At 36.4% G+C, this 25087-nt stretch overlaps 2 protein-coding genes across 3 annotated transcripts; one reads left to right on the plus strand and one right to left on the minus strand.

The window, feature by feature from the left end:
• The first annotated feature begins 671 nt into the window (after window positions 1-671).
• Window positions 672-10399, plus strand: pcmt (protein-L-isoaspartate (D-aspartate) O-methyltransferase). Of its 2 annotated transcripts, none has more exons than XM_051104472.1 (8): window positions 672-836; window positions 4035-4139; window positions 4348-4379; window positions 4469-4573; window positions 5644-5764; window positions 6969-7054; window positions 7202-7419; window positions 8435-10399. In XM_051104472.1, exons 1-7 carry the CDS (start codon window positions 782-784, stop codon window positions 7379-7381), a joined length of 684 nt encoding a protein of 227 aa, XP_050960429.1. In that variant the 5' UTR covers window positions 672-781; the 3' UTR covers window positions 7382-7419; window positions 8435-10399. The 2 variants fall into 2 exon arrangements, with proteins under 2 accessions (XP_050960429.1, XP_050960428.1); XM_051104471.1 differs by having other exon boundaries at window positions 7202-7371.
• Window positions 10400-12599: 2200 nt separating this feature from the next.
• Window positions 12600-24718, minus strand: lrp11 (low density lipoprotein receptor-related protein 11). Its single transcript, XM_051104470.1, has 9 exons — window positions 23953-24718; window positions 21974-22131; window positions 20714-20855; window positions 18072-18197; window positions 17828-17971; window positions 17398-17568; window positions 17231-17284; window positions 14387-14503; window positions 12600-14280 (listed from the first exon to the last, which is right to left on the minus strand). The coding sequence occupies exons 1-9, from the start codon at window positions 24530-24532 to the stop codon at window positions 14126-14128; spliced, it is 1647 nt and encodes a 548-aa protein (XP_050960427.1). The 5' UTR covers window positions 24533-24718; the 3' UTR covers window positions 12600-14125.
• Between the last annotated feature and the right edge of the window lie 369 nt (window positions 24719-25087).

A 25087-nucleotide genomic window follows, 5' to 3' on the forward strand; every position in this document is an offset into this window, starting at 1 on the left:
ATAATAATAATAATAATAATAATAATAATAATAGTAAAATAATAATAATAATAATGTAAGAGCAATGAAGGAAAGCTATCTAAACCTAATCAGAGTTAATAGAAATAATTTTTTTCATATATTTCCAAAAACCTGACACATTTATTATTGCTAGTCAAACAAAAAGATGTGAGCAGTGAGTCAATCTCAATCAGAAAATGTGAAAGAGTGGGAACTGAGCCCATAAATTTTTGCTTATGTATGAAGAATTTGCCAAACAAAATGAAAAAGTTGAAAATATATTCTTTAAATACCAAGCCAAGGTAAATATTTTAGCCTTTTTGTAGTGACGTAATAAATTACGCCACACTTGTGCGTCATGTTTCAATTAAAAATCAGAGGAAAGAAGACACTCGTTTGCTTGCTTTATGTGAATAGCAGCTCAACTTAATCATAGAAATCAAGAAATGCTTCTCTTTCAGGACTAAGAAAACGTGCCAAATCTGTCACCCTAATAATTCCTTACGTCACGCGATAATGCGCTGGTGCTTTCCTCCTGTTGGCGGCGCACAGCACAGCGACTCTACTGCTAGTATTTCCAAACCCGAAAATGTGCACAAATACGATCATATGAGAAAATATCGTACAGAATGAGTGACGCAGCAGTGAATTGATAAGCGTATTGCAGGACATGTCTGGTGACGTATCCGCGCTGGAAGTGGTAACGGTCGTCGGAAGGGCGGTGTGCGCAGGCGCGGCGCTGACAGCCGCACTCTACCTGATCCGCAGAGTGTGTTTAATAATGGCCTGGAAATCTGGAGGAGCGAGCCATGCAGAGCTCGTCAACAACCTCCGCAGTGAGTTTTGCCCGTTTTGCATGGTTAAAAGAGCAAAGTCAGTCATACTTACTCTAGAGCTTAGTAACGGAGGTTTGTTTACGTCATCGAAGTGAAGGAAAGTGCGCGTCTGTGAGCTAGCATCGCGTTACAGCTGAGGGGAAAGTGCGCTGATGCTTGTCTGGATGGCATGACTCCATCCGAGCGTTGTTCCTGCGTAGGTTATAATTTCAGACAGGCACATGGTGGCTGCTGTTTAAAACTTGCAATGCGCGTCAGTGCTCTTTATTTTTGTTAGCTAGCTGCTAGCAGTCTCATATGTGATCGTCACTCTCAAACCACCTAAAAACGATCCGCTCTTTTTAAGCGATTGCTTTTGTATATATGTAGATTATGTCTGATTTCGGTTCATGTTTTGTGTTGCTTTAACTGAACAAGCATGTGGTTTTGTTCACATCGATGACACAGCAACACCTGTGTTAGCATTTGCGTACTGAATCCAGTGTATATTTTCTGTCCTGCAGGAATGTACAATTTGTGCACAGTAAAGAATAAGGTGCAGTTTCCTAAGCGCCAGATTGTTCATATTTATTAAACTGTGTAGTTGTTTAAGGATCGTATGGTCAGTTTTATTTGGAGTTGTTCAGTGGGCGTGGCACACCACATGCCGCTAATGTCATTGTATGATGACGTCACTCCGGACTTTATGCGTCTGCAGTTTAGTACTTTGAGCCTTGATGTTATTAATGCTGCGTACGTTAGCCACACAGTGAAGTCTTTGTCTATCTAATATCGATTTTCCCTCAAATCAAACATTATTTATTTATTTATTTATTTTGCTAATCTAACAGTTGACCATTGGCCAGAGAGACTAATTTTACTCGTCTGGCATGTAACCCATCCTCTTGAACTCCTGGCCTTATACTGAGGTCAAGTGGTCAGTGTGCTATATTTAGTGGTGCTTGCTAAGACAAGTATTACTGTTACTGTTCCTGCTACTTAGGGTTAGTGATTTGAACAAACTGATCATTTAAACTTGTAACTTGTCCTGCCTATGGAAGTCGTTGTTACTCTCACCGTTGTGTGCTGGAACATGTGCCAAGCAGTTTGTGCTTAGTCACTTTGGGCTACAGAAGCCATCAAGTATTTGGTTTAGTCTACTTGCTGGTTCTTCAAGAGAATCTAGCGCTTATAGATTTTGATCAATTACTAATCCGGACCCAGTTGTCTTTTAGATGGATTACTAAGCAATTTTAGACTTTTCATCCCTGGTCAGCATCCAAGAGTGTTCAATAATGTGCTTAATGTGAGAGATGTTGGAAATACCTTATGTGTTATTGCCACTATTGATTTACATTGCTTACATGACTGCTGGAAATCCAGGTCAGAGGTTTAGCATGGCGATTGACAGAGATGCTGTGCCTATATATAAGTGTTCACTCCCATTGGACTTTTCCAAATAATTAGCTAGACAAAACTATTTTATCTCTGTGAAAGTTGGTTAGAATTTTAAAAAAGATTAAGATAAATAATATACGTTAAGGCTCAGACCTTCAGTCTATGAGTGATCACCTGTCTGAAAGTGTAAACGTGTAGTATTTTACTATGTTAAAATTTGCACAGACTGCTATTAATAGTGTGTAAGTTTTGAATACCAGGATTGCTGGCGTGCCGCAAGCTGTTGCGCATCTCCAGCATTTCCTGTACCGTACCGTTAGCTTACAGTATGATGTACTGTACATGTCTAGACGAATGATCTTAAATGTCTCTTGTTATTTATCCTAACGTCCTTCATGGTAACATTAAATGATTCATTGGTTATTGCTTAGCTGCTTGCATTGTCAAAATTGTTGAAAAGGTTTTTTTTTATAACGTGATTCAACATTTTATACCTGCTCACAGTAAGACTTGACAGAGAAAAAACCCCCATCATTTTCACAAAGTGGAGCATGGCAGTAGTAGTGCCAAGATCATGGCGTTTCCCAGGAAATGCATTAACTAAAAAATGCTTACTTTGAATTTAATTTCGCTTTGAATAATAGTGTAAAAATGTGAATAAATGGCTGAGTGCCAAAATAGAAACACATTAAGTAGAGATGCATTGATTGGAATTTTCCTGGCCGAATCCCGATTTTTTTATTTTTTATTTATTTATTTATTTTTGTAAGTGTGACCTGTCGATTCCGATTTTCTTTCTACGAAGTATAATTGACAGCATATACAAACATAAAATATATGTTTTTTTTTTGTTTTTTTCCAATGTCAAAAAAATTACATAATAAAAAATGATTAAACATTACAATTCCCCCAATCTGGACTAAATTATAAATGCATTTGCATGCAAAATGCAGAATTTTAAATGCATAAATGATTTTATAAAATTAATGTTTTAAATATTTTTTAAACATACAAATAAAAAATGTTGTGAAAAATGCAATGATACTTTTAAATATGAAACCAAACCACCAGTAGGTGGTGGCAAAAGACTGTTTTAATGAGTGAGTCACCCATGAATGGGTTTCTGAATAATTTAAAAATGTGTATTCATTAACGAAACGCCGCTGCATGCAGCAGTTCTGCTGTGGCTTTGTTTGGAACTATTTTCTGCAATGAAACTGAGCAAAAACAGTCAATATTGTGTCTAAAATGTAAGTGGCTTAAGCTTCTTGTTTATTGAACTACTATTGTATAATAGTGTCACATTGCAGTCGTGTTGATATTTGGCGAATCATATTTGTCATGCAATGTTACGTACCTAAATCATATTATAAATATTTAATTTTTCTACTGCAGTATGCATCTATATTTTTCTGTGAGTGCTGTTGCACTCATTTGTTTTAATTTCTGCACAAGTCTCACATACTCATTTAAGCTGCACAAGCTTCATCTGTCACGACATAAATACATTATTAATCTCAGTAAATGTGACATCAAATCGGCTCGGTATCGACAGACTGAGCGGTTACCGTTCCGGGCTGATTCCGATTCATGGACGATCAATCGGCGCATCTGTGGAAATATTTTCAAAAATATATTCATACTGCAGTGAGTTATGAGTTATGAAGCTGCAAATAGGGCTATCTATAAATGTTCTCTTGGAACTGATAATAGAAATGCTTTATATATATATATATATATATATATATATATATATATATAGTATTTGTATTACAGTGGTATTAACCCATCAGTTTGAATGTGCTTGTGATTTTTGTCCAGAAAATGGGATCATTAAATCGGACCGTGTGTATGAAGTTATGTTGGCCACAGACCGTGCCCACTTCTCCAGATGTAATCCATACATGGACTCGCCACAATCTATAGGTAAGCTCCAGTACAGAGTTATCATTTTGTTGGCAGAATGGCATCTACAGCTGTCCAATCAGTGCAGATATCTTCAAGCTGATTTCAAAGCAGAGTGATGTCTTCTGCTTCTAATGTACATACAGTGTTAGACACAATGTAGAACTCCAGTGATTCTGTTGATGTGTTTTCTCTTTTGGATGAAAGTGTTTTTTGTAATTTTGTGCAGGTTACCAAGCAACAATCAGTGCACCACATATGGTAAGTTAAACTGCTTTAGCAGCATTTGTAGTAGCAGTTACTGGCCTTTTCGCGGTAGGCGCTGATGAACGCTCATTTGTGTGCTGTAGCACGCGTATGCTCTAGAGCTCCTCCATGATCACCTGTATGAAGGAGCAAAGGCTCTGGATGTGGGATCAGGCTCCGGAATCCTGTCTGTCTGCTTCGCCAGAATGGTGAGTGTCTTCGCTGCCAAACGCATATTAAATGTAGAGCAATGGCATGCAAACAATTATGACATGTGAATTACCTTTGTACATAGACTAGTTAAACAGTCTGTGTGTGATATGGAGGAACAAACCTGCAAAAATAAATAAACATATCGGGAGGCCTAAAACTGAGACTGGTTATAACTTTTTAAAGTCAGTTTCATGAGATTGGTCTAATTTCAATCCACAAAGGAATATTGATTGGTTAGTATTACTAGTATGACACTCATCTAACTGCTAGTTGGTCAAATTATATTTATATTGGCATTTATTTCTATTTTTACTGTTTTGTTTATTGATTTCTTAAAAAAAAAAAAATGTAATTGTCCATTCCTGTAATTTTATTTATTTTTTTGTTTATTTATTTAGTCCAGGAATGTTTACTCTTTTAAATACTTGGTACTTCCTTGGCTTTATTATAATAGTTGTACAGGCAACATGCAAATCAATTATTTAGAATCATTGCACCTTTTTTGCAGTGAAGTCAGGCTTGGGGGTGGCTAAAAAACCCTCAATGTGCACACATAAATAAGTACAAAAGTGCATGCGCACACGAAGGGAAATGCTAAAGTCATTCACCTTTTAGCAGCTGTGATGCAGGCTACCAGTATACGCCTAAAATGATTGTTAATGCTCAACTTAATTTATTCAGTTAAGAAGATTTCCAAAATTACAGGCACTGTTGCTGAAACTACAGCCTTTGACAACCACACACTTTGACAACCTAATCTCTGTGGATTTACTCCGTTGAGCAGATGCTTAATAAGGCTTGTACCTCACTGTCTGTCCACTTGTCGGAATGTCTCTCCATATTTAGTGGTATAAAATTAGCCCAATCCTCTGAGTAACAGCTACAAAAGGTCTGTTTACATATGGAAGCTGGTGACTCTTCATTGGTTTGTTTAGCATGTGCATCCAAACAATCACAGGCTACAGCGCCTCCACCATTTTTTTTACTTCTGCAGGTTTGGACCTCCATAGCGTGAAAGTAGTTTAATGTGTGTGCATCACACTGGATGTCTTGTGGTTTTTTACAGGTTGGGCCGAAGGGGAAGGTGATTGGCATTGATCATATAAAGGAGCTTGTGGAGGATTCTATAACTAATGTAAAGAAAGATGACCCTAGTTTGATCTCTTCAGGGAGAGTCAAACTCATTGGTTGGTCTGCTTGCCTATCTTTGGTCTTTGGCAGTTGTTTTTGACTGTTACACATTTTGTGTTTTGTAATGTATACATTTTTTAGGTAATGCAGCAAAATTTAAATTCTGGCTGATATCGATTGGCCAAAAGTCAGTACTATTTATATATGCAGTTGCAATCAAAATTATTCAACCCCTCAGAGACTGCAGTACTTTACAAATACAAGCTTTTCTGAAGATCCAGGATTTAATTAAAATTGCATCTGTAACAGTTTACTGGCATATTAAAAGTGATAATCTTAATATGTAATGTCATGTTTTTGAGTTATAGGATTTTTTTGACAACACAGCTGTCATTATTATTCAACCCCTACTCAACATTGTTGTTTTTAAGTCCCTTGTTTTTATGGTAGGGAACAAAATGACCTTTAAACACAGTTAAGCCTTTAGAAACTCTATAAAAAATGAATTTGCTTGGGCCATGCATGTGCTGAAGTTGAGTTGCAAATATGGCAAAGAGCACAGAGAGTCAACAGAGCACTCACAAAAGCTATAGAAAAGAAATAGTTTTATTATATTAAGAAGTCTAAGGCTACATGAAGATTTCCAAGACATTAAAAGTTCCTAAAGACACAGCTGGCGGCCTTATTCCTTAGTTTAAAATGTGTTGGCCATTTTGACAAGAATTGCGATGCCTTTGGTTCAAAGACTGAAGCTGATGATCAGTGGACTTTCCCGGAGGACAGCCATCCCAAAGTATACATCCAAATCTACTTATGCTTAGAATGTTCTTGAGTGGGCTGTTCAGCCTCCAGATTTAATTCTCGTTGGAAATATTTGGTTGAATTTGAAGAAAGCAGTGGCAATTAATACGCTTTCTTTAATAGTTTACTGATGCCTTTGTTGAATTGTTTTCATAAAATGTTGTTCTCCGCAGCAAAATGTCTTGCAGGTCAAAGGGGTTGAATAATTTTGATCGCAACTGTGTATATATAAATTATTTTTTAACAAATGTTATCACATTTAAATCTGTTTTTTCTCAGACTTTACAGTTGTTGCACAAAATGTTTTAAAAAAAGTACACAGTACGCAGAATTTTTTGAAATGTTGTTTATCATACAATTTTTTTACATTCAGAGACAGGCCGTACACTATAGGAGTAGAACAGAACAGTTCTATGGGCTCAGCTGTGTTATTCTGTAATGTTGTCTGTATGTGTGCAGTCGGAGATGGAAGAATGGGCTATGCAGAAGAAGCACCTTATGACGCCATTCACGTCGGTGCCGCAGCCCCCACAGTGCCACAAGCAGTATGTTTCCTTTAAAACACAAATACACTTTGATGCCTATTTGTACTTTAAGTCATATCTTTAAAGGAATAATTCACTCACAAATGAAAATTCATTTACTCACCATGGATCTGGATCTTCAGATGTATGTGTTTGTTTTTGTTGTAGTTGCTGGACCAGCTAAAGCCAGGTGGGCGTCTGATTCTTCCGGTGGGGCCAGCAGGAGGGAACCAGATGCTGGAGCAGTATGACAAATTGGAGGATGGCAGTACCAAAATGAAGCCACTGATGGGCGTGATTTACGTGCCTTTAACAGACAAAGACAAGCAGTGGTCAAGGTGGAAGTGACTTCCTGTCCTCTGTCCCCTCTCTCTTCTAGGGCACAGGTGAAACGGTGTGGTCCGGAGCAGACAGAGGCTGCATTTGCCGCTTGTCATGTTTTTTGCTGCTCCATACCATGATGAACGGCTGCTCAGTTTTTTGTTTTGTTTTTGTTTTTTTAACTGTAACCCACCAGCCTGGTTTGACCAAAAAAACATTATAATGTTTTGAATTTCTGGTTTGCCATTAAGTGCTGGAATGGGCTTGAGGTTTTTTTTGTTTTGTTTTTTTTCCCTCTAAAATGCTTTCTTGAATGATGAAACATGAAAGCATGAAGACATCAAAACCTGTTTAGACTTGGCATTATGGCTTTGTTCACACTGGCAGCCCAAATCAGATTTTTAAGGGAGATCAGAGTGAAATCCAAGAAATGTTTCATTAATTTAGGTATAAATGACATCATTTAAAACTAAATGAGAGGAGCTTAGAAAGTCTCAGTTCTTGAAAATACATTTTAATGGAATTGATTACAATTTGCGAGACCCCCAGCACAATTGCACAGCTGATTTAGCCTTCGAATTTCCATCCTGTCAGATAGCTGCCATTGTGACATGTATTTAATGTCATATACAGTGAGCGCTGAGCATTAGTGTGTAGATGTGAATGTGTGAAATACTGTATTTTTTTTTTTTGTTGCATTAAATGCATCCAAACTGACAGTTTCTACTGTCAGTGTTTTTTTTGTAGAAGAAAGTCTCTTGGCATTGTGTTGACGCCTACATTGTTACTGTAGCGACCAATGTAGATACACCAGATATCAAGTCCACTGTCTGAATCTTGTTTCATCAGTGGCAGAGTGCAGACCTCCAGTCCTTAAGACTGAATTTGAAAAACAAATTGCATGCAGTTTGAACACAGCCCGTACTGCATATTAATACCTTTAAGATCGTTGAAACTGATTGTTGCATGTGTTGTTGTGTTTATACCGTATGCACGTCAGTCGTGATGTTTTGTATGATAACATCTTCTTGTTGTGTAACGTTGATGTTCACAGTAACTTTTTTTTCTGTTTTTTTATAGGGATGAACTTTGAAAGGATGATCTGGCAATACTCATCGCACCACATGCGCACTCACACAAACACACACATCCAAATGGACTTCACTGAGGAGAGCTTGTATAAATGCTCTATTTCCATACCTGTGACAGTCTGACAGTCATGAAAGATGGATGTATTGATCAGATTATTTTATTTAAAAAGGAAAAAAAGTGGAATAGGGCTTTATGCTGAGATTTTCATGCCTGCAGTTTGAGAATTGTGTGAATGCAGGTTTTTTTTTTTTTTGACGCGCAGGTGCATATTTCTTGTGTTGACTTCAGTATTACAGTCAATTGGTTTGTTCACGCATCTCAGCGTAATGTAAACAGAACACAGCGTGGGGGCGGCCTTTGTGCTAAATCCAGCCTGTGATTAAAACATACTTCACTGCTACATAATGTGTAGGGATGTCTTTGCTCTCCAAATCCGTGTTAATAGTAATGGCTTGTGTTTTCAGCTGAAGCATGTGATGCCCAGGCAGAATAAACCACTTTACATTTGACAGTTCCATCAGAGGATTCTAGAGTACCGCAGTAAGGCACAACAGGCATGTGTTACAATCATTTTACCACGGTTATGGGATGTTCTTTAGTCTGACGCAAAGCGAATATGTTTAACCGTCATAAAATCAGTGTGTAACACAGAATCTCAAATGGCTCAGTATGGGATAACCTACAGTCAGCTGGTTATTATAGCAAAACCCTAAGCAGTACTGTTATTCCTGGATGCTTTTCAATAATTGAAAAGTTGAAACTATTTTAATATGTGAGAAGAAAGTGTGCAGAATGATATGAGTAATTGTTTATCTAGGACAATGTTCTATCATTCACTTTGGTGTTATTACAAAAATATGTATAAACCACAGAATGCTGCCACTGACCAATCACAATCAGGTATTCCAGAAAACAGAGTCTAATAATTGATTTTGGAGCGGCATCAACGGCAGTATAAGAAAAGACTGCAATGTTCATTAAATAACTACATTTATTAATTATAACAATGTAATTATAAAAACATTTCTCCTGGCGGGTAATATAGTCCATTAGCTTAAAACTTTAGACTGTTTACAATTGCTAAGCAATGCAGCAACATTAATATAGACTGATGGCCACAGGCGTGTTCATAGGTGTTTTGCAACGGGTATTTTACAAGGCGTATCCAATCAGACTCTACAGTCTGAACTATGGTTTACATGTTGTATAAATTGACATTTTAGAAATCAGTTCTAGAATACTAAAATACTTCTGTGATGATTTACTCATGTTGTTCCAACCTATTATTATTTTCTTTGTTTTGTGAAACACAAAAGATGATTTTCCACATGATGAAATTTGATCAGCCTTTTAAAAGTTTGTTTTAAATTCATAATCGTCGCCCTTAGGTTTGATGCTGTTGGACCCCAAACAATGGTTCTCGTGTTCTTGGCAAGTATGACAAGTGTGGGAATTAAGAGCAACTGTATGGCGCAAGGGAAGATTGAATCTTCAGACTTGGAGTAGAGCACATGGATGGTGTATGGATGGAATACTTGTATGGTACTTTTGTTTTCTTTGAGCTTGACAGCAGAAATCATCATCTACTTAATATGGCCAACACAATCGTGAACGTTTTGCTTATTTCACAGAAGAAAGAAAATCGTAGAAGTTTGGAATGATATGAGCAGAGTTGGGTCACAAGTTCAGAGCACAAGTGTAGCAGTTTTACTGCTCACTATGAAATGTGTTTCACATCACTGCAGAGCTCAACATAAGCTTGCCTATATTATCTTAACGTGCAGCAAGTAAAGTCCCACTCAGATCCACACTGGCATACACAGCATTGAGCTAAACCTTCAGTGGTCATTTTGATTGTAAGCGGTTTTCAATGCCAATTCTCTGTGCATGTTTGTGTGTTACCTGCACGCACAAACGTGGCTTTTGACAAATAAACTCACTGCTAAGCAATGATCTGTTCATTCACTGGTCTATTCTTTCGCACATTCTCACAGTCTGACTTAATTGACACACACAGTCTGAACTAAAGAACACTAGAATTTTGATGATAACATGAAATTGACCACAAAATGCTTCTCTGTCAATCTCATAGGTTTGTTTTCACTTCTCAGTATACCGTAAACAGCTCTGACCATAGTGGAAGAGCAGTCTAATCAAACACAAATGAAATCTAGAGTCCACAAAGCTGTCTTAGTCCCTTCAGACATGAATTTGTTTTTTATTTTTTTGGTCTTTTTGTAGGCTCTCAACTGATGCATCACATTTCAAAAAGGAGTGATGGGTTCAAAGAAAAAAAAATGCTAAATGCAAATAAAATACAACTTAGGTTTTACATAGGTTTATCAACTATCAGAGGAGAAAACAATTCCTCTATATTTTTGTTGCCTTCTAAAGGTAGTGTACAATCAGACTATATTTCGGTGTGAATTCTCTTGCTTGTAGCTAGTCGGATCACATGCCAATCAATGTTCATTATCAAAAGCAATGAACAAGAATTCCACTTCCAGAACAACAATTTACACATAATGTACTCACCCCCTTGTCTTCCAGAATGCAGAGGGCCAGAATACACAGAGTTCAGGCAGAGCAAGACAAGATGAGCGTTTTACATTAATAAGTATATAAATTGTATTATTTTTATGAAAATAACCAATCGTTTCGCTAGATAAGACCCTTCTTCCTCATGCGGGATCGTTTGAAGCCGCATTTAAACTGCATTTTGGAAGTTCAAACTCGGTGCACCATATCAGTCCATTATATGGAGAAAAATGCAGAAATGTTTTCCTCAAAAAAACAATTACCTTACGACTGAAGAAAGAAAGGCATGAACATCTTGGATGACAAGGGGGTGAGTAAATTATCTGTAAATTGTTGTTCTGGAAGTGGACTTCTCCTTTAAGATTAATATCCATTCTACACAAAGAAAAACATTAATATTAAGATGTCAAGGACATTTTTGTTACTTTATACGACAATTCCAGGATTGTGCTGGGTCACGCTTTCATTTATAAAATCTTGGGGGACCCTTTAGACACATAACTTTCACTTAAAATTATTGTAATGCACTGTTGGCTGCCTGGATGTCTCTAAAAATAAACTGCATTTAGTTGAACATGCAGCAGATTGTTAAACAAAATCTAGTCCTATTTATTAGTCCTATTTTGTGTCCAGCTTTTGTTACATTTATGGCATAGCAATGTACACAGAATGACTGTATAAAATCTGGCACACAGACAGAAGACGGTTTGGACAATAGCAAATTTAAAGTCTTTGTCTCAAACATGCCAGCACCAGCAAGAGCTCAAATTTTTTACTTATGTTTACACTATTAATTATTGTACCGTAAAGTACAAAGGAACAAAATTCAAATACATAGAAATGTTTTCAATTTTGAAAATCTACCTTTTAAAACTTGTCCTATATTGGTTCATTGGCTCTTTACTGAATTTAGCTAGATAACCACTGGACCATGCTAGACAATTATTAAAAGCTTTTCTATAGACCAAACCATTCTCATGTGATACTTCCATGCATTTGATGGGAAGCACACCAAAGTGGAAAAGTGGACAAGAGGCTTTATCTCTGCAACACTTTGGCCAGTTTAAACAGAAGCTGTCCGAACCATCACACATGGTGCCATCTACTGGCCAATAATTATGAAAAAGGCTAGAGACAGTGCAGCCTTTTTCAGTTTGGAAACACTAGAGGAGATGCAGTGGTCAGGGTGGAAGTAGCTATGCTCTCTCATCTAGGCTGTGGCCCAAGTAGACATACTGTTTGCCATTGTCATACTGTTCGTTGCTCCATACCATGATAAGCTTTATTAATTTTAGAGCTTGAAATTTTGGCTTTTCATTCACATTTGTGTGAACAATTACATGTGCATGTGACATTCATAAAACAGTGGAAACTCATATAGTTGGTCCACATTTAATGGATTTTTTGATTTATTTCTCCAAGATTATTAAATTTGATAGTTTAACAATCATATATATCATTTGGTTTCAAAACATTTTTGCACAATTACACTGATTATACATACTAGTATTTAATATCACAGTAAGCAATTAACCACATTGAAAACATTGCTCTAACCAGATATTCTCAGATATAAGGCCATATTTTTTTTAAATCAAGGAATTTTGTCAGGGCCTTTTTAATTGTAAAGTTGCAATCTAGAACTTGTAGGACGGCACCAATAATTACAGTCACTAAAGCTGTATTCCCTGGACTGAGATTATTAATGGATATAGTGAACTCTGTTGTACTGTCAAGCATATGGTCATATAAGGATGCAGAAACATAATGGTTTAAATGTTTCTCCTATTAAAGCTGAGCACATTTTTCAGAAATTCTCCCAAATTAAAACAGATAAATGCTCTTATTAAAGGTCAAAATATATCAGGCAAGCTCGTAGTGTACCATGCTTCATTAAAAAAATAAAGCTGAATCCAAATTCTCACTTCAACAAGAAGTATATACTCTTAAATTTGTGTTAAGCCAGTATGCCAGTATTTCGACATGTCAAATCATACTACTGCATCTTTATACCACAGAAATCTTTGTTGCAGTCACATATATCTGCATAATTGCTGCCAGCGTGACAAAATGAATTTCCCCCCCCCAAAACAGTGTGCCATTCACATGTTTGAAATGTTATTTTCCAGATACCATGATTTGAGATTCACTAAACTCATCAATCAATAGATCAATAATAGTCAACCCTGCTTTTGGAGAACTACAATACCTTCCTGCAGAGGCAAGTTCCAACCCTGCACCAACACACCAGTCTGTAATTTTCAAGTAATTCTAAATGCTCTGGTTAGGTGGTTCAGGTGTGTTTGATTAGCATTGGAGGATGGTAGCTCTCCAGGGTACGGTTGCACAAACCGTTTGTAAGTTCCACATTTGGGGCTTATTAATTACTAGCTAGTTTGTAACTTAGTTTTTTTTTTTTTTATTTTGGTTGCGCCATTTGTTTTTAAGGCGGAACGTAGCATGTAGGTTGTAGGCTCTCTGTTATGTGTAGTCACTTAATGACTTTTATCCTGGAGCAGCCTTCATATTTGTGAACAGAAGTTTTGTTGGAATTATGTGAATTATCTTGTTAAGGTTGATTCTAACTTCCTTTGCTTCACGTAACTAACTTTAAAATTTAGTTCCCATTGAAATATACTCAAAGTAAAAATAAAAAATAGGTTTTACATAAACTGTATTTGAAATTGAGCAATAAATAAATACTGTTACAACAAAATATTAATTAATTATAATTAATTAATTTAGAGCTGCAAACATACCATTAATTCACATAATGTTGTCTCTTTGTAAATGGCAACATCATCGTATTCGCTTTAGGTATTTAAAAGTCTGGCAGGTAAAGCATTAGCTTACTGATCCAATTCACTCAATCTGCCATTTCATTCCAAGCACTATTCCTTGACGGAAGCTAATGGAAATATTTCGTTTGTATGTAACGTCAAGTTTAATGATGGAATTTATTGTCCCTTTATGTCACAACTAGGCTAAGTTGTATCTTACATACAGCTGATGCAACCAGCCCCATGAGCAGGGCTGGCTATCTGAGCATTAGGATCCTGTGACGACCTATGTCTCCTTTATACACACAGTCACACAAATGGTGCAGCAGATTGGAGGGTTGATTGGCAGGTGGCGGTTCTGCTACAGATACATGCCATTGATGAGGTAATCAGACTCTTCTGTGGTGAGAGGCAACGCTTTCTTCAGTCTGCGACGTACAAGCCAGAGCCTGCAACCCACCATCAGTAAGAGCAGAACGCTGATGATCAGACCCAAAGCCAGGGGTAAGATCGCACCTAAACACACATACACAGAGTGACACCTGAAGCACTTCAGAAAACACAAACAGAGAAGTACATATGACATTTGTTTAGTGCTGCATGTTTGGGCAATAAAACATACCTGATTCAGGGGGTGGGTGTCCTTCCAGCACACGTTGTATTTTAAATGATGGCAGTGAATTTTGAGACTCTTTAAGAGGATTTTGCAGTTTTTCCTTATGGACAGAAGCAATGGGAGCTGCACAAAGGAAAGCAGTTGTTTTTCTTAGGCATAATATTTTTCAAATCACTTTCACAACAACTGTTTTTGTGCAATGAACAATAAAAACCACTAACAGCCAGTCAGAATCTACTCTGCATTAAATAGCTAGAGCATTTAAGGTGACAGAAGATATATATGCAAAGTGTACTTTTGTGCACTGGTGTGGATACTAATATAGTTACCATTATATTTATCTTTATATCTAATGTAAGCACAAAAGGTTGTGTAGCATAGGCTCTGGGATGCGCGTCCACGATCCTACGAATTAGTGATGGGTCGTGCTTGAACAATTATTTTATTTTGAACGAATCTTTAATGTGACTCAGGAAGAAAGAGTCGTCTTGGGGAGTGATTCGTTCAGTCACGCATGTGCAACATCCTATTAGGTTCTGTACTGGAATTAGTTCACCTGTTTCGAGTCGTTCATTCATCTTATGGGGCTGTCACGTGAAGGTGAGGTGAGCTAATCATAGACTAAAGACTCAGGTAAACAATGAATTAATCTTTTCTGTTTCTTATAGCATTATAGTTTTGTCTTGTTTGTAGTGTGTTCAACGTTTGTGTAAGCAGTAGATGTGTTAAGAAGTAACACGTTACATTTTAATTATATTTTGCTAATATGAACTAAATGAACGAAAAAATGAGGTCCGAGTCGGTAAAATGATCCAAACGTCCTATCACTACAATGAATCACATCTAAGTTCATCGTCTGTGTACTCCGGCTCAAAAAAGTAGAGAATGGCAAAAAACTTATTTTCTCCTACAACTTTAGAATTGTCCGACATCGTTGTACCTTTTTGTTTGTAAACAGCATTTGACTTACTTGCACTTTCTTAGTCTTTGCGTGTTCACTTTGTAAACACTGGGTCTGTAGTTCCGCCTACGTTCCTCGTGACCTTTCAACATGATTCAATAGTACGTAGTGTTGTGAACACGCATCCCAGAGCCTGTGCTACACGAGCTTTTGTGCTTAAAAAGTATACAAATTTTTATTTTCCAAAAAAAAAAAGACAGATCGTTTCGCTAGATAAGACCCTTGATTTTAAGCTGATTTTAAACTACATTTTGGAAGTTTAAAATCGGGGCATTAATGAAGTCCATTATATGGAGTAAAATCCTGAAATGTTAATTTCTTTACGACAGATAAGACATGAACATCTTGGATGTCAAGGCGGTGAGTAAATTTTTGGTGAACTATTGTTCTGGAAGTGGACTTCTCCTTTAAGTCACACAACAGACAAAGATGCATTTTTAATTTATACAGGGCTGCCAACTTTTAAGTTCAACTTGGAGGGAGAATTCCCGCAGAAGGTGGGGTGGCCGGTTTTGGTTAGTTTTGGGAAAAAAAAAAAAAAAAAAAAAAAGCAGAGTTTTGTCAGACAGCAAATGTCATGATGACTAGTACTGTATTTTATCATAAAACTATATAAAATAACTGTTGCAATGCTGCAAAACAAATAACTTTTCACCACAACAAAAACAGCAATGCAAAGTGAGTGAATTGTAAGATTTTTTTTTGCAAGTTTTGCAAATAATTGCAACCGCATTTCAAAAATATTTTGAAACAAAAATTCTAATATTTTTTATTTATCCAATCACTATGTCAGTTATTGCGAAATAGTATTGTTATTTTGATTATATTTCTATCAGGACCATGTCCATCAAACATTACAGACAATTAACATACAGTTTGGATTGGCCATATGGTTTTGTTCTGGGCAAGAACTCCCAGCCCATGCGTGCAGCCTTTCATAAATATGAGCATTAATGAAACTGAAAATAGCAGCTCAATAAAACAAAACTTTTATTCAAATTCTGAATGGACTATATGTAGCCTCAAGCATGCAAAGAGCACCTTTATAATCAATAAAAAGTCTTGGAAAAAATCTGGTGTTTTGAGCACTGAGTGAAATCTGACTAATTTGAATACAACGGCCAATCAGAGGTGTTCAAGAAATTAACAGATGTCTGTGATTTGCTACATTGCTCAACGCTATAAAAACAGATTGTAAATACAAACTTTTGATGCTGTCCAGAGCACAGCCACAAATATGCCCTGGAGCGGCTGCCAAATTTGTATTGCTAATATCTTATTATTACATTTTTAACTAATCTGCTCTTGTTTTTGTTTGTAGGTGCTTTTGATTGTGTGATAAAATGGACATGTGGCATGAGAGTGGCATATATATATAAAATCGCATACAAAAAAGTTTGAGTTTGCCTTGTTTATGTGTGTGTACTGTGTGTAATTATTATGTATATATAAATACAAACATATTCATATATATATTTAAGAAAAATTTACAAGTATTTATTATAATTTTTATATAATTTATATCATATATAAATAAATATTTTGTACATAACATATTTCTCTTAAATATACATTAATTTGTATGCATTTATATATATACATAATAATTACACATAGTACACACACATTTATTAGGCAAACTCAAACTTTTATTTTGTATGCGATTAATCGCGATTAATTGTTTGGCAGCACTAATTATATATATATATATATACACACACATATATATATATATATATATATATATATATATATATTTTTTTTTTTTTTAATAACAGCATAGAGCAGGGGTGTTCATATCTGTTCCTGGAGGTCCAGGAATGGACACCCCAGCATACACAAAACAGAATATTCTATCATAAACTCAAAACTAATATTGTTGTACATACATGTGTTTGCTTTCACGCTGGGTAATGGAGTTGCAGTGCCCTGATGTTTTGTTACTGCGGAAGATAGGAAAAGAATAACTGTTAGCATCACATAATTCTCAACTGAATAAATTCCATTTCATTTAATACATTAAAAAAAAAAATCAGCTAAATCAATTAAGTCTCACATAGTTTCTGAATGCACTCATTTATGCAGTCAGACTTCTGGAGGAAGTTGTTGTGGTTTCCTTTGCAGCCACCATACTGAAAGTGCTGGCAATCTCCTGTTTTAGAATCATAATACCAGCGTGGGAAAACGCCTTTACACGGGCCGACCACTGGGGGCGCTGCACAGGGATCTGACACAAAGAGAGCGAAAGACACACATTTGCTCTCGGGGTATCAAATGTCTAGACATAGAGAGGCTTTGTTAATAAAAGCTGTTGGAGGAGAAAGAAAGCAGTGGAGAAATTGTGAACTCATGATTAAAGCAATCTGTAATAGTGTCTGCATAACGTTCTTCAAAAAATTTAAAGGAACAACATGAGATTAATTAATTTTATTTTTGATCAACTGTTCCTTTAAATATGTCTCTGAATGATGTGTCTTATGTCTTACCTTCAGAATTGAAGCCATTATGTTGACGTTGCTCAGGTTTAGGGATATCACCGAACTGTATTTCTGTGGGTGTCTGGGCTTCTGCTTCAGTTTGTATATCTGGTCCATGTTTAGAGGCGGGGTTGGACTTATGACCACTATCAACTACAAAACAGACCCAACACTTTTTAGCTATCTTTACATTGTTAAGATATTGAAAAGGCTGAGAAGATGGTAGGGGAGTGGCCTGGCAGTCTAAGCTTACAATTTTGGCAGAAATCTTCATCTGATCGGTCAGGGCAGTGTTGCTTTCCATCGCAGGCATAACCAATGTCAATGCAGCAGCCATCATCACACATGAACTGATATCGCGAACAGTGACCTGTACACACTTTAGAGAAACACACACACACACACACACACACACACATCTGTGTCATATCCATACAGATTAAGGTTAAAGTGTACAGTTTACTAATTAAAACAGTCTGGAAGTAATCTCCACATAAGAGGTGGAACATCAGAAGATGCAACTGACAAAACTGAAAAAACACATGACATGACACACAGTACAGAAGAGGGAAGAGCACAGTGTTAAAGATAATGAATTATTCATAAACAAATACTGTTATACATATAATAATCATTTATGGACATATACATGATCAAGTCAAAGATTAATTGACTTCAACTGAAAATTGAGTGTCTATGTCTGCTTCCTGTGTCCTATTCCTGTTTCGGTGCTTCTTAAACAGAACGCTGCATCCTACCAAGGCCACATCCTTCCTAGTTCAGTCCTTTAGAGGCTTGTAAGCTACAGTCCTCCTCGTCATTAAATGCGTCATTAAAGTTTAGTAAGTATGCACGGCTAAAATGTTGTCATTTAAGAAATTCAAACAATAAATAGCATTTTGTGGATCTTTAATGTGTTGAGACAGATCAGTGTATTGCCTTATTAGATCAATGACACAGATCGTCTCTTCTTCTTTAATTAAAGCATGAAAAAAAAATGAATCAATATCATTACATATTTTATTTCAACCGCAGAAAGACGTCAATACACACAATATTTCAAGTTTAAAACCACAAAAGTTAATTTACTCTCCTGTCTTATTTGTTTGTCGGACAGAAAGGCAGATTCTGCGTTGTGATTGGTCAGATTGCCTGTCAATCAAGCTGTTTGTGAACGGTCAATTGACCATATGCACGGAGCATTTTTTAGAACTTCCGCATAATGATAAGCCAGCTGGTAAATTTCCAGTGTAACTCATTTTATATGTGCTATATATAGGTGGAGACTCTTGAGACTGCTCTCCTGCCTCGCTCTTATCAGAAATGAAGAAAAATAAAATCGTAATCGTAATAAGCATTGTAAATAATGATAGTGGCATTAACATTCAGTTTTATATTATTTAACAACATAATTTAAATGCTGAGCCTGGTAATCCCAGGAGAGTACATAGACACGTAGCTGTACATTTAAATGCTAACAGCTAAACACTATCATAACTGTTTAATCTAATGTTAGCAAGCTAGAGATGCTTCTCTTCAACGACATCTTAATAGTATTCTTGATAATCAATAACTCTTTATTTTTAAAATCTTGTAATATTTTAAAGCCTTTATTAATTTTCAACTCTACAGCTGTGCAGTACAATTCACTTAAAAGATTCACTTTTCATTCATAAAGACTACATGAAAAAATGCTTTTTCATGGAAAACAATGACTTTTTAAAGATAAAAATGACATGAAATTACCCTTATAACCAGAAGATAGCAACAGAGGATCACTCATTGGCTGCAGCTGCCATTTCAACTCCCATAGTTTTTTTTCACGTCTTGCTTTTCGATTTATTATAAAATTAGTAGTATAACAAATTTTAGTACTTTTTACCACACTGAAGTATATAGTATATATCATATTTAGCGGATATATTTAGTAGATTTACTCACGTAATTTTTTACACTCGCGTTTGTCATTCTTAAAATGGTATACCTGGATGAAAACTTTTCCTCAAATTGTGAATGGATTATGTAGAGAAAACGAGCAAAGGACACTCCTATTACGGTTTGTCTAAAACAACGAAGTAATCCGTGCATGTGGTCAATTGAAGGCCACAAAGGATACATCCCATACAAACGAAGGCTGCCTTTCAAGGATCATTCTGATTGAGACGGCCATCAACCCTTGTTGATCTCCATAGCTACTAATCACCATGACCTGTCCCTTATCAACCCCTGGTTACTTGTGTGTATATGAAGAGTTCAGATGCAAAAGCCTCTAAATCCATCTGACGTATTTCTTTAATAAAATGAGCATTTCTTTTTGAATACTTTGTATATGTTTCTATGTAAGTACTGGTACTTCTGATTGGGCTGAGGCTGGAATTTAGCGAGTTTGAAGTAAAAGAATTTGATGGACGTGTACTATGTGTCAAGAGCATTTGCTCAGTATCATTATCTCATTTTTGACCAAGATGGCTTTTAGCTGGTTTTGCGTCTGAACTCTTCATATATACTCCTGTATTTAAGTTGTCTTTTGTTGGTCATTGTTCCTGCCTGTGTGTTCTTATTCCTGATTGTCTTGTGTGGATTTACTCCTGTTTCAGGTCTGAACAGGACACCCCCTTTTCTGGGACGTCCCCTCAAGACATTTGTGTTTTTGCATTTTAAGTTAAGAAAATTGTTCTGCTCTTCCTTTCACCAGTCAAATAATCACACAAAAACTACTGTCATCATTAGAACACATTATCTATCATTACATAAATGTATTGTTTTCAATAATATATTTTATTGCAGCTGGCATGCAAGCAAACACACACAGAAAACTACACACAGTAAACGAATCATCCACGTTCAAATTGTTTCAAAAATAGTCAAGGAAGACACAAACAAATAATTTCTGACCTTCTGCATTTGGTGCAGGGGCGAGTACGCTGACAGACACATTGTCAGAGCTCTTCTGTCCCGCCGTGTCGGTGACGGTCAGCTCAAAGGTGTAAATTCCTTCTCTAAGACCACTGAGTTTCAGTAGACCTGGGTGAGTCACCTGGAGAATAATCAAGACCAGTGAACCTCACATATTACTTAGTACCCAAGTCTCTGTAATTGCTGTAAATAATTACAGCTGGTCCACTCAGAGCTACTGGAATATACAAAGAATTTTTAATTATGTAATGTTATGGCAAGCTTTTAAATCAATGTTGTGGTAAGGGACTGCATGTTGGGACAGTTGCAACAATGTGTTGCAGCTGTCCCTACACTGATAGCCGTGATAAAGCATATATTAGCTTGACACAATATAATCGACATATATTAGCTTGACACAATATAATCGACATATATTAGCTTGACACAGTATAATCGACACATGCTAGCTATGCCTATCAGAAGCTCAGAAAACACTGATTAAAATGTTATGTTTTTACAATGCATCACACAAACAACTTTTCTTTTGATCTTTTAAAAAAAATACTTTTTTACCATGATTTTTTATTTTTTGTAGAAGGAATGTGACTGATTCTTTCAAGAAGGATGAGATGCCAATAAAGCATGTGCAGTATGAATATCATTACTGTAGCTTATTCCTTCTTTAAGAAATAAGACATGTTGCAACTGCCCCTCATTGCAACCATCCCCGCTCTCCCCTATGAGTATTTTGGTCATGGTATTTTGCAGTTTCTCCAGAAGTGCACTGTAATGTAACTGACACAAACATAAAATGTAACAGCCTATTTGGATAGCTTGCAATGGCTGTCAGGTCAGCACAAATGCTATCAAATACAGCTGTATTTATTTTAATGAAAGTGTTCAAAGTTGCCACACGATGCTGTGATTGCTTAGAAGGCAATCAAAAAGAAAGCAATTTGCTGCAATAAAGTGACTGGAAGTCAGATTTGGCAGCTTTCAGGCAACACAACCGAGTTGAACTGAGAAGATACAACATGGGGTCACTACAGTTGAGAGTGCACTCATTGCATCTCTTCTAATGATATGGTTGAAAACTTATTAAACACTAAATATTAAAAAAAACAACGGTACAGCAATCTTCAATGAATTCAAAAAGTAGTTCAAAATGTGCTTTGTCCAGCTGTTCAGGATGTTCAGACCAAGCAATGTCGCAGTGTTAAACTTTGAGAGATGACTATATTAAAATGAAAGGATTACCTTTATTTTAATGGAGGGGTCTCCTTTTACAAGAGCCCATTCATAATGTATGATGTCATGATCATCAGTGCTATCTCTGCCATCTAGCACCGCCCAGTCTGTTGGTAGTTGAACCACCAAGTCCTGACCCGCATCACTACGGGGCGGCTCATCCAAACCTGTGAAACCCAAACACACAAAAAGTCAAGTTCATCAATTTTTGTGATAACACAAACTCTAAAATATCAAGCCTTTTTGTTTTATTTACAGTAGGGTGAACTGGAACAGGGGGAGAGGGTGTAGAGCTTCTCATAGTTTCTTTTGCTCCAGTATAACTTAAAGGGATAGTTCACCCAAAAATTAAAGTTCAGTCACAGTTAACTTACTCTCAAGTTTTTCCTGTATGAGTTTCTTTCTTCTGTTGAACACAAAAGAAGATATTTTGAAGAATGTTGTTTAACCAAACAGTTGCCGGTAGCCTTTTACTTCCATAGTATGAAAAAAATACTAGTCACTGCAAGTCACTGGCTACTAGCGACTACCAACATTCTTTTCATCTTCTTTTCTGTTCAGCAGAAGAAAGAATTTAATACTGCTTTGGAACATCATGAGGGTGAGTGAATGATAGCAAATCGGTGACAAATATTTCAGTTTTGGATGAACTATCCCTTTATTCCTGATTATTCCCATTTTTTCCCTTTGATTGCAAAGCTGAATTTTCAGCATCATTACTCTAGTCCTAAATGTTACATAATCCTTCAGACATCATTCTTAATATGTTGATTTAGAGCTCAGTAAACATTACTTATTATAGTCAAAGTTAAGACAGTTGTTTTATTTTTGTGTGCATCATGAAATCTTTTTTCATGATTATTTAATGAAGTTCAAAAGGACAGCACTTTATTTGCAATAGAATTTCTGTAGAAATGTCCATTCTACTGGCTGTTCCTTTCGATCAATGTGTTGCATCCTTGCTAAATAAAAGCATTACTTTTGTTCAAAAAAGGTACATCTTATATCTCTGGGTAACATCCCAGCAAGCAATTTTTGGTCTAAAAAACGTATATTAGCCGTTGAAACACAGCCCAGACGTCTAGGCTAACATAAGGATGTCATTGGGCTGTCAGTGAAAATTTAATAGACGTCTAAACATAGCCCTAGAATAGACGATAAATATATACACTGTTCAAAAGTTTGGGGTCAGTACATTTTTATTTTTTTTTTTTTTTTTTTTTTAAGAAAGTAATACTTTTATTCACCAAGGATGTATTAAGTTAATAATTAAAAGTTTATTAAAAGTTCATAATAAATAATTTACATTCTTATAAAATATTTATATTTTGAATAAACACTGTACTTTTTAAACTTGTTATTCATGAAAGAATCCTGAAAAAAAATAATTCTAATAATAAATCTGCATATTAGAATGATTTCTGAAGGATCATGTGACACTTAAGACTGGAGTAACAGCTGATAAAAATTCAGCTTTTCATCACAGGAATAAATTCTATTTTAAAGTATGTTAAAATAAAAAACATTATTTTATATTGTAAAAACATTTTGCAATATTACTGTTTTTTTTTTCCTATATTTTTAATCAAATAAATGCAGCCTTGATGAGCATAAGAGACTTCTTTAAAGACTATTACAAGTCTTACTGACCCCAAACTTTTGAACGATAGTGTATATATATATATATATACATATATAAATATATATAAATATAGAAAAAAAACAAACACCTTGTAAACGCTGTTGACTTTGCTTACATGATGAAATATCATACATCTCACAAGTATTTTGCCAAAAAATGACATGTAACTAAATTCAAGATTATTTGGTCTAGAAGTGGGTTACAAATAGCCGGACTATATCGGGTCTATAGTTAAAACAGACGTTGAAATGACGACTATTGCTTGCTGGGATAAGACAAAAACTTTCATAAGGCACAGGCCTAAACCCATTCAGTACGCGGCCCGCGATTCATCTGAGAAACCCACCCTGCATTACGGACTCGTCCTCATCGATCCCATACGTAGGTCTCCCGGCTGAAGTGCTCGGACTGTCCGTTGTTGGGGGGGGTCTAGAGCTGTTGTTCACCCGACTGTAGGTGCTGAATCCTGGCTGAAATGAAAACGAGCACACATTCCTGCCCCTATACGTGCAGTTGAACAAATAACAGCGTAAACTGTCGTCCGACTGCTTGAGGTCCTCTTGGATGATGGCGGCTGTGCAGTGCGGATGAGAGCAGCAGGCATGCACGCAGTCCCTCCAGCTAAACACCCTCTGCGGGGCGGACAAAAACGCGGCGCCCTGCTCGATGGATGCGCTGGCGCGAATGATGCGCTCCTCCACCGCTTTGAAGCCACTGATACAGCGGTCTCCATCCTCCTCATCCTCCCTCGAGTCCGACTCATCCTGCTGTAACTGCTTACGGAACTCCTCCAGCAGTTCTTCCACACCAGATATTTTGGATTTGAGATCAGAGGTTGAAGAGGATCGCGTCATGACTGTCGTCGTCATAAAGAGAAGAACAGAACAGATGAGCGCCCGCTGGATATGATGCGCCGAAGGAAACATAATGGCTCAGTTCTCAAGATGGAAACAATGGCACGCTTTTTCTCACATCACATACGAGATTAAAAGTATTAGTATACTATAAAGAGAATCAACGTTTAGCGCATTTTAGAAGAACAGCAAAAAGCACCTGCACCTGTCGTTTTCACGGCCAACTGATCTGAAATCTGTGCAGCGCCTAATGCACCATTGTGCTGCCAAGCTAGTTCGTTCCTGCAGGCGGCACTCTGTGGCTCAGCCTAAACACCATTGACCATTATAGATATTCCTAAATCTTTTTTGTTAATGAAACTTTTAACTATATTCACTTACTAGCAAACAGCCTACATTTTTAACATCAACATTTCAAGTTATAAATTAACATTATTGCATTATGAACAAACAGGAATTTAACAACGAACAATTGGTATATAATCCATTAACTAATAAACGGGAGCAAGCAGATTATTGGGGTCCAAGCACAAATGGCGCAAGTGGACAATCTGGTGACACTCTTGTCAAATATGAGTCTAAAAATGTCTCTTTACTTAAGTATTATTCTATGTATTTTGTTAAAAG

The sequence above is a fragment of the Labeo rohita genome, unplaced genomic scaffold, assembly GCF_022985175.1.
Source record: "Labeo rohita strain BAU-BD-2019 unplaced genomic scaffold, IGBB_LRoh.1.0 scaffold_73, whole genome shotgun sequence".
NCBI classification, from domain to species: Eukaryota; Metazoa; Chordata; class Actinopteri; order Cypriniformes; family Cyprinidae; genus Labeo; species Labeo rohita.

Excerpts from the sequence above, each read along its gene's own strand:
- pcmt (XM_051104471.1), top strand. The coding sequence starts at position 782 with ATGGCCTGGAAATCTGGAGGAGCGAGCCATGCAGAGCTCGTCAACAAC. Across the intron at positions 837-4,034 it reads GCTCGTCAACAACCTCCGCA|AAAATGGGATCATTAAATCG; the intron begins GTGAGTTTTGCC and ends ATTTTTGTCCAG. Across the intron at positions 4,380-4,468 it reads CAATCAGTGCACCACATATG|CACGCGTATGCTCTAGAGCT; the intron begins GTAAGTTAAACT and ends TGTGTGCTGTAG.
- lrp11 (XM_051104470.1), bottom strand. The coding sequence starts at position 24,532 with ATGTTTCCTTCGGCGCATCATATCCAGCGGGCGCTCATCTGTTCTGTT. Across the intron at positions 18,198-20,713 it reads CCCTGCACCAAATGCAGAAG|TGTGTACAGGTCACTGTTCG; the intron begins GTCAGAAATTAT and ends GTTTCTCTAAAG. Across the intron at positions 17,285-17,397 it reads TGAGTGCATTCAGAAACTAT|TAACAAAACATCAGGGCACT; the intron begins GTGAGACTTAAT and ends TATCTTCCGCAG.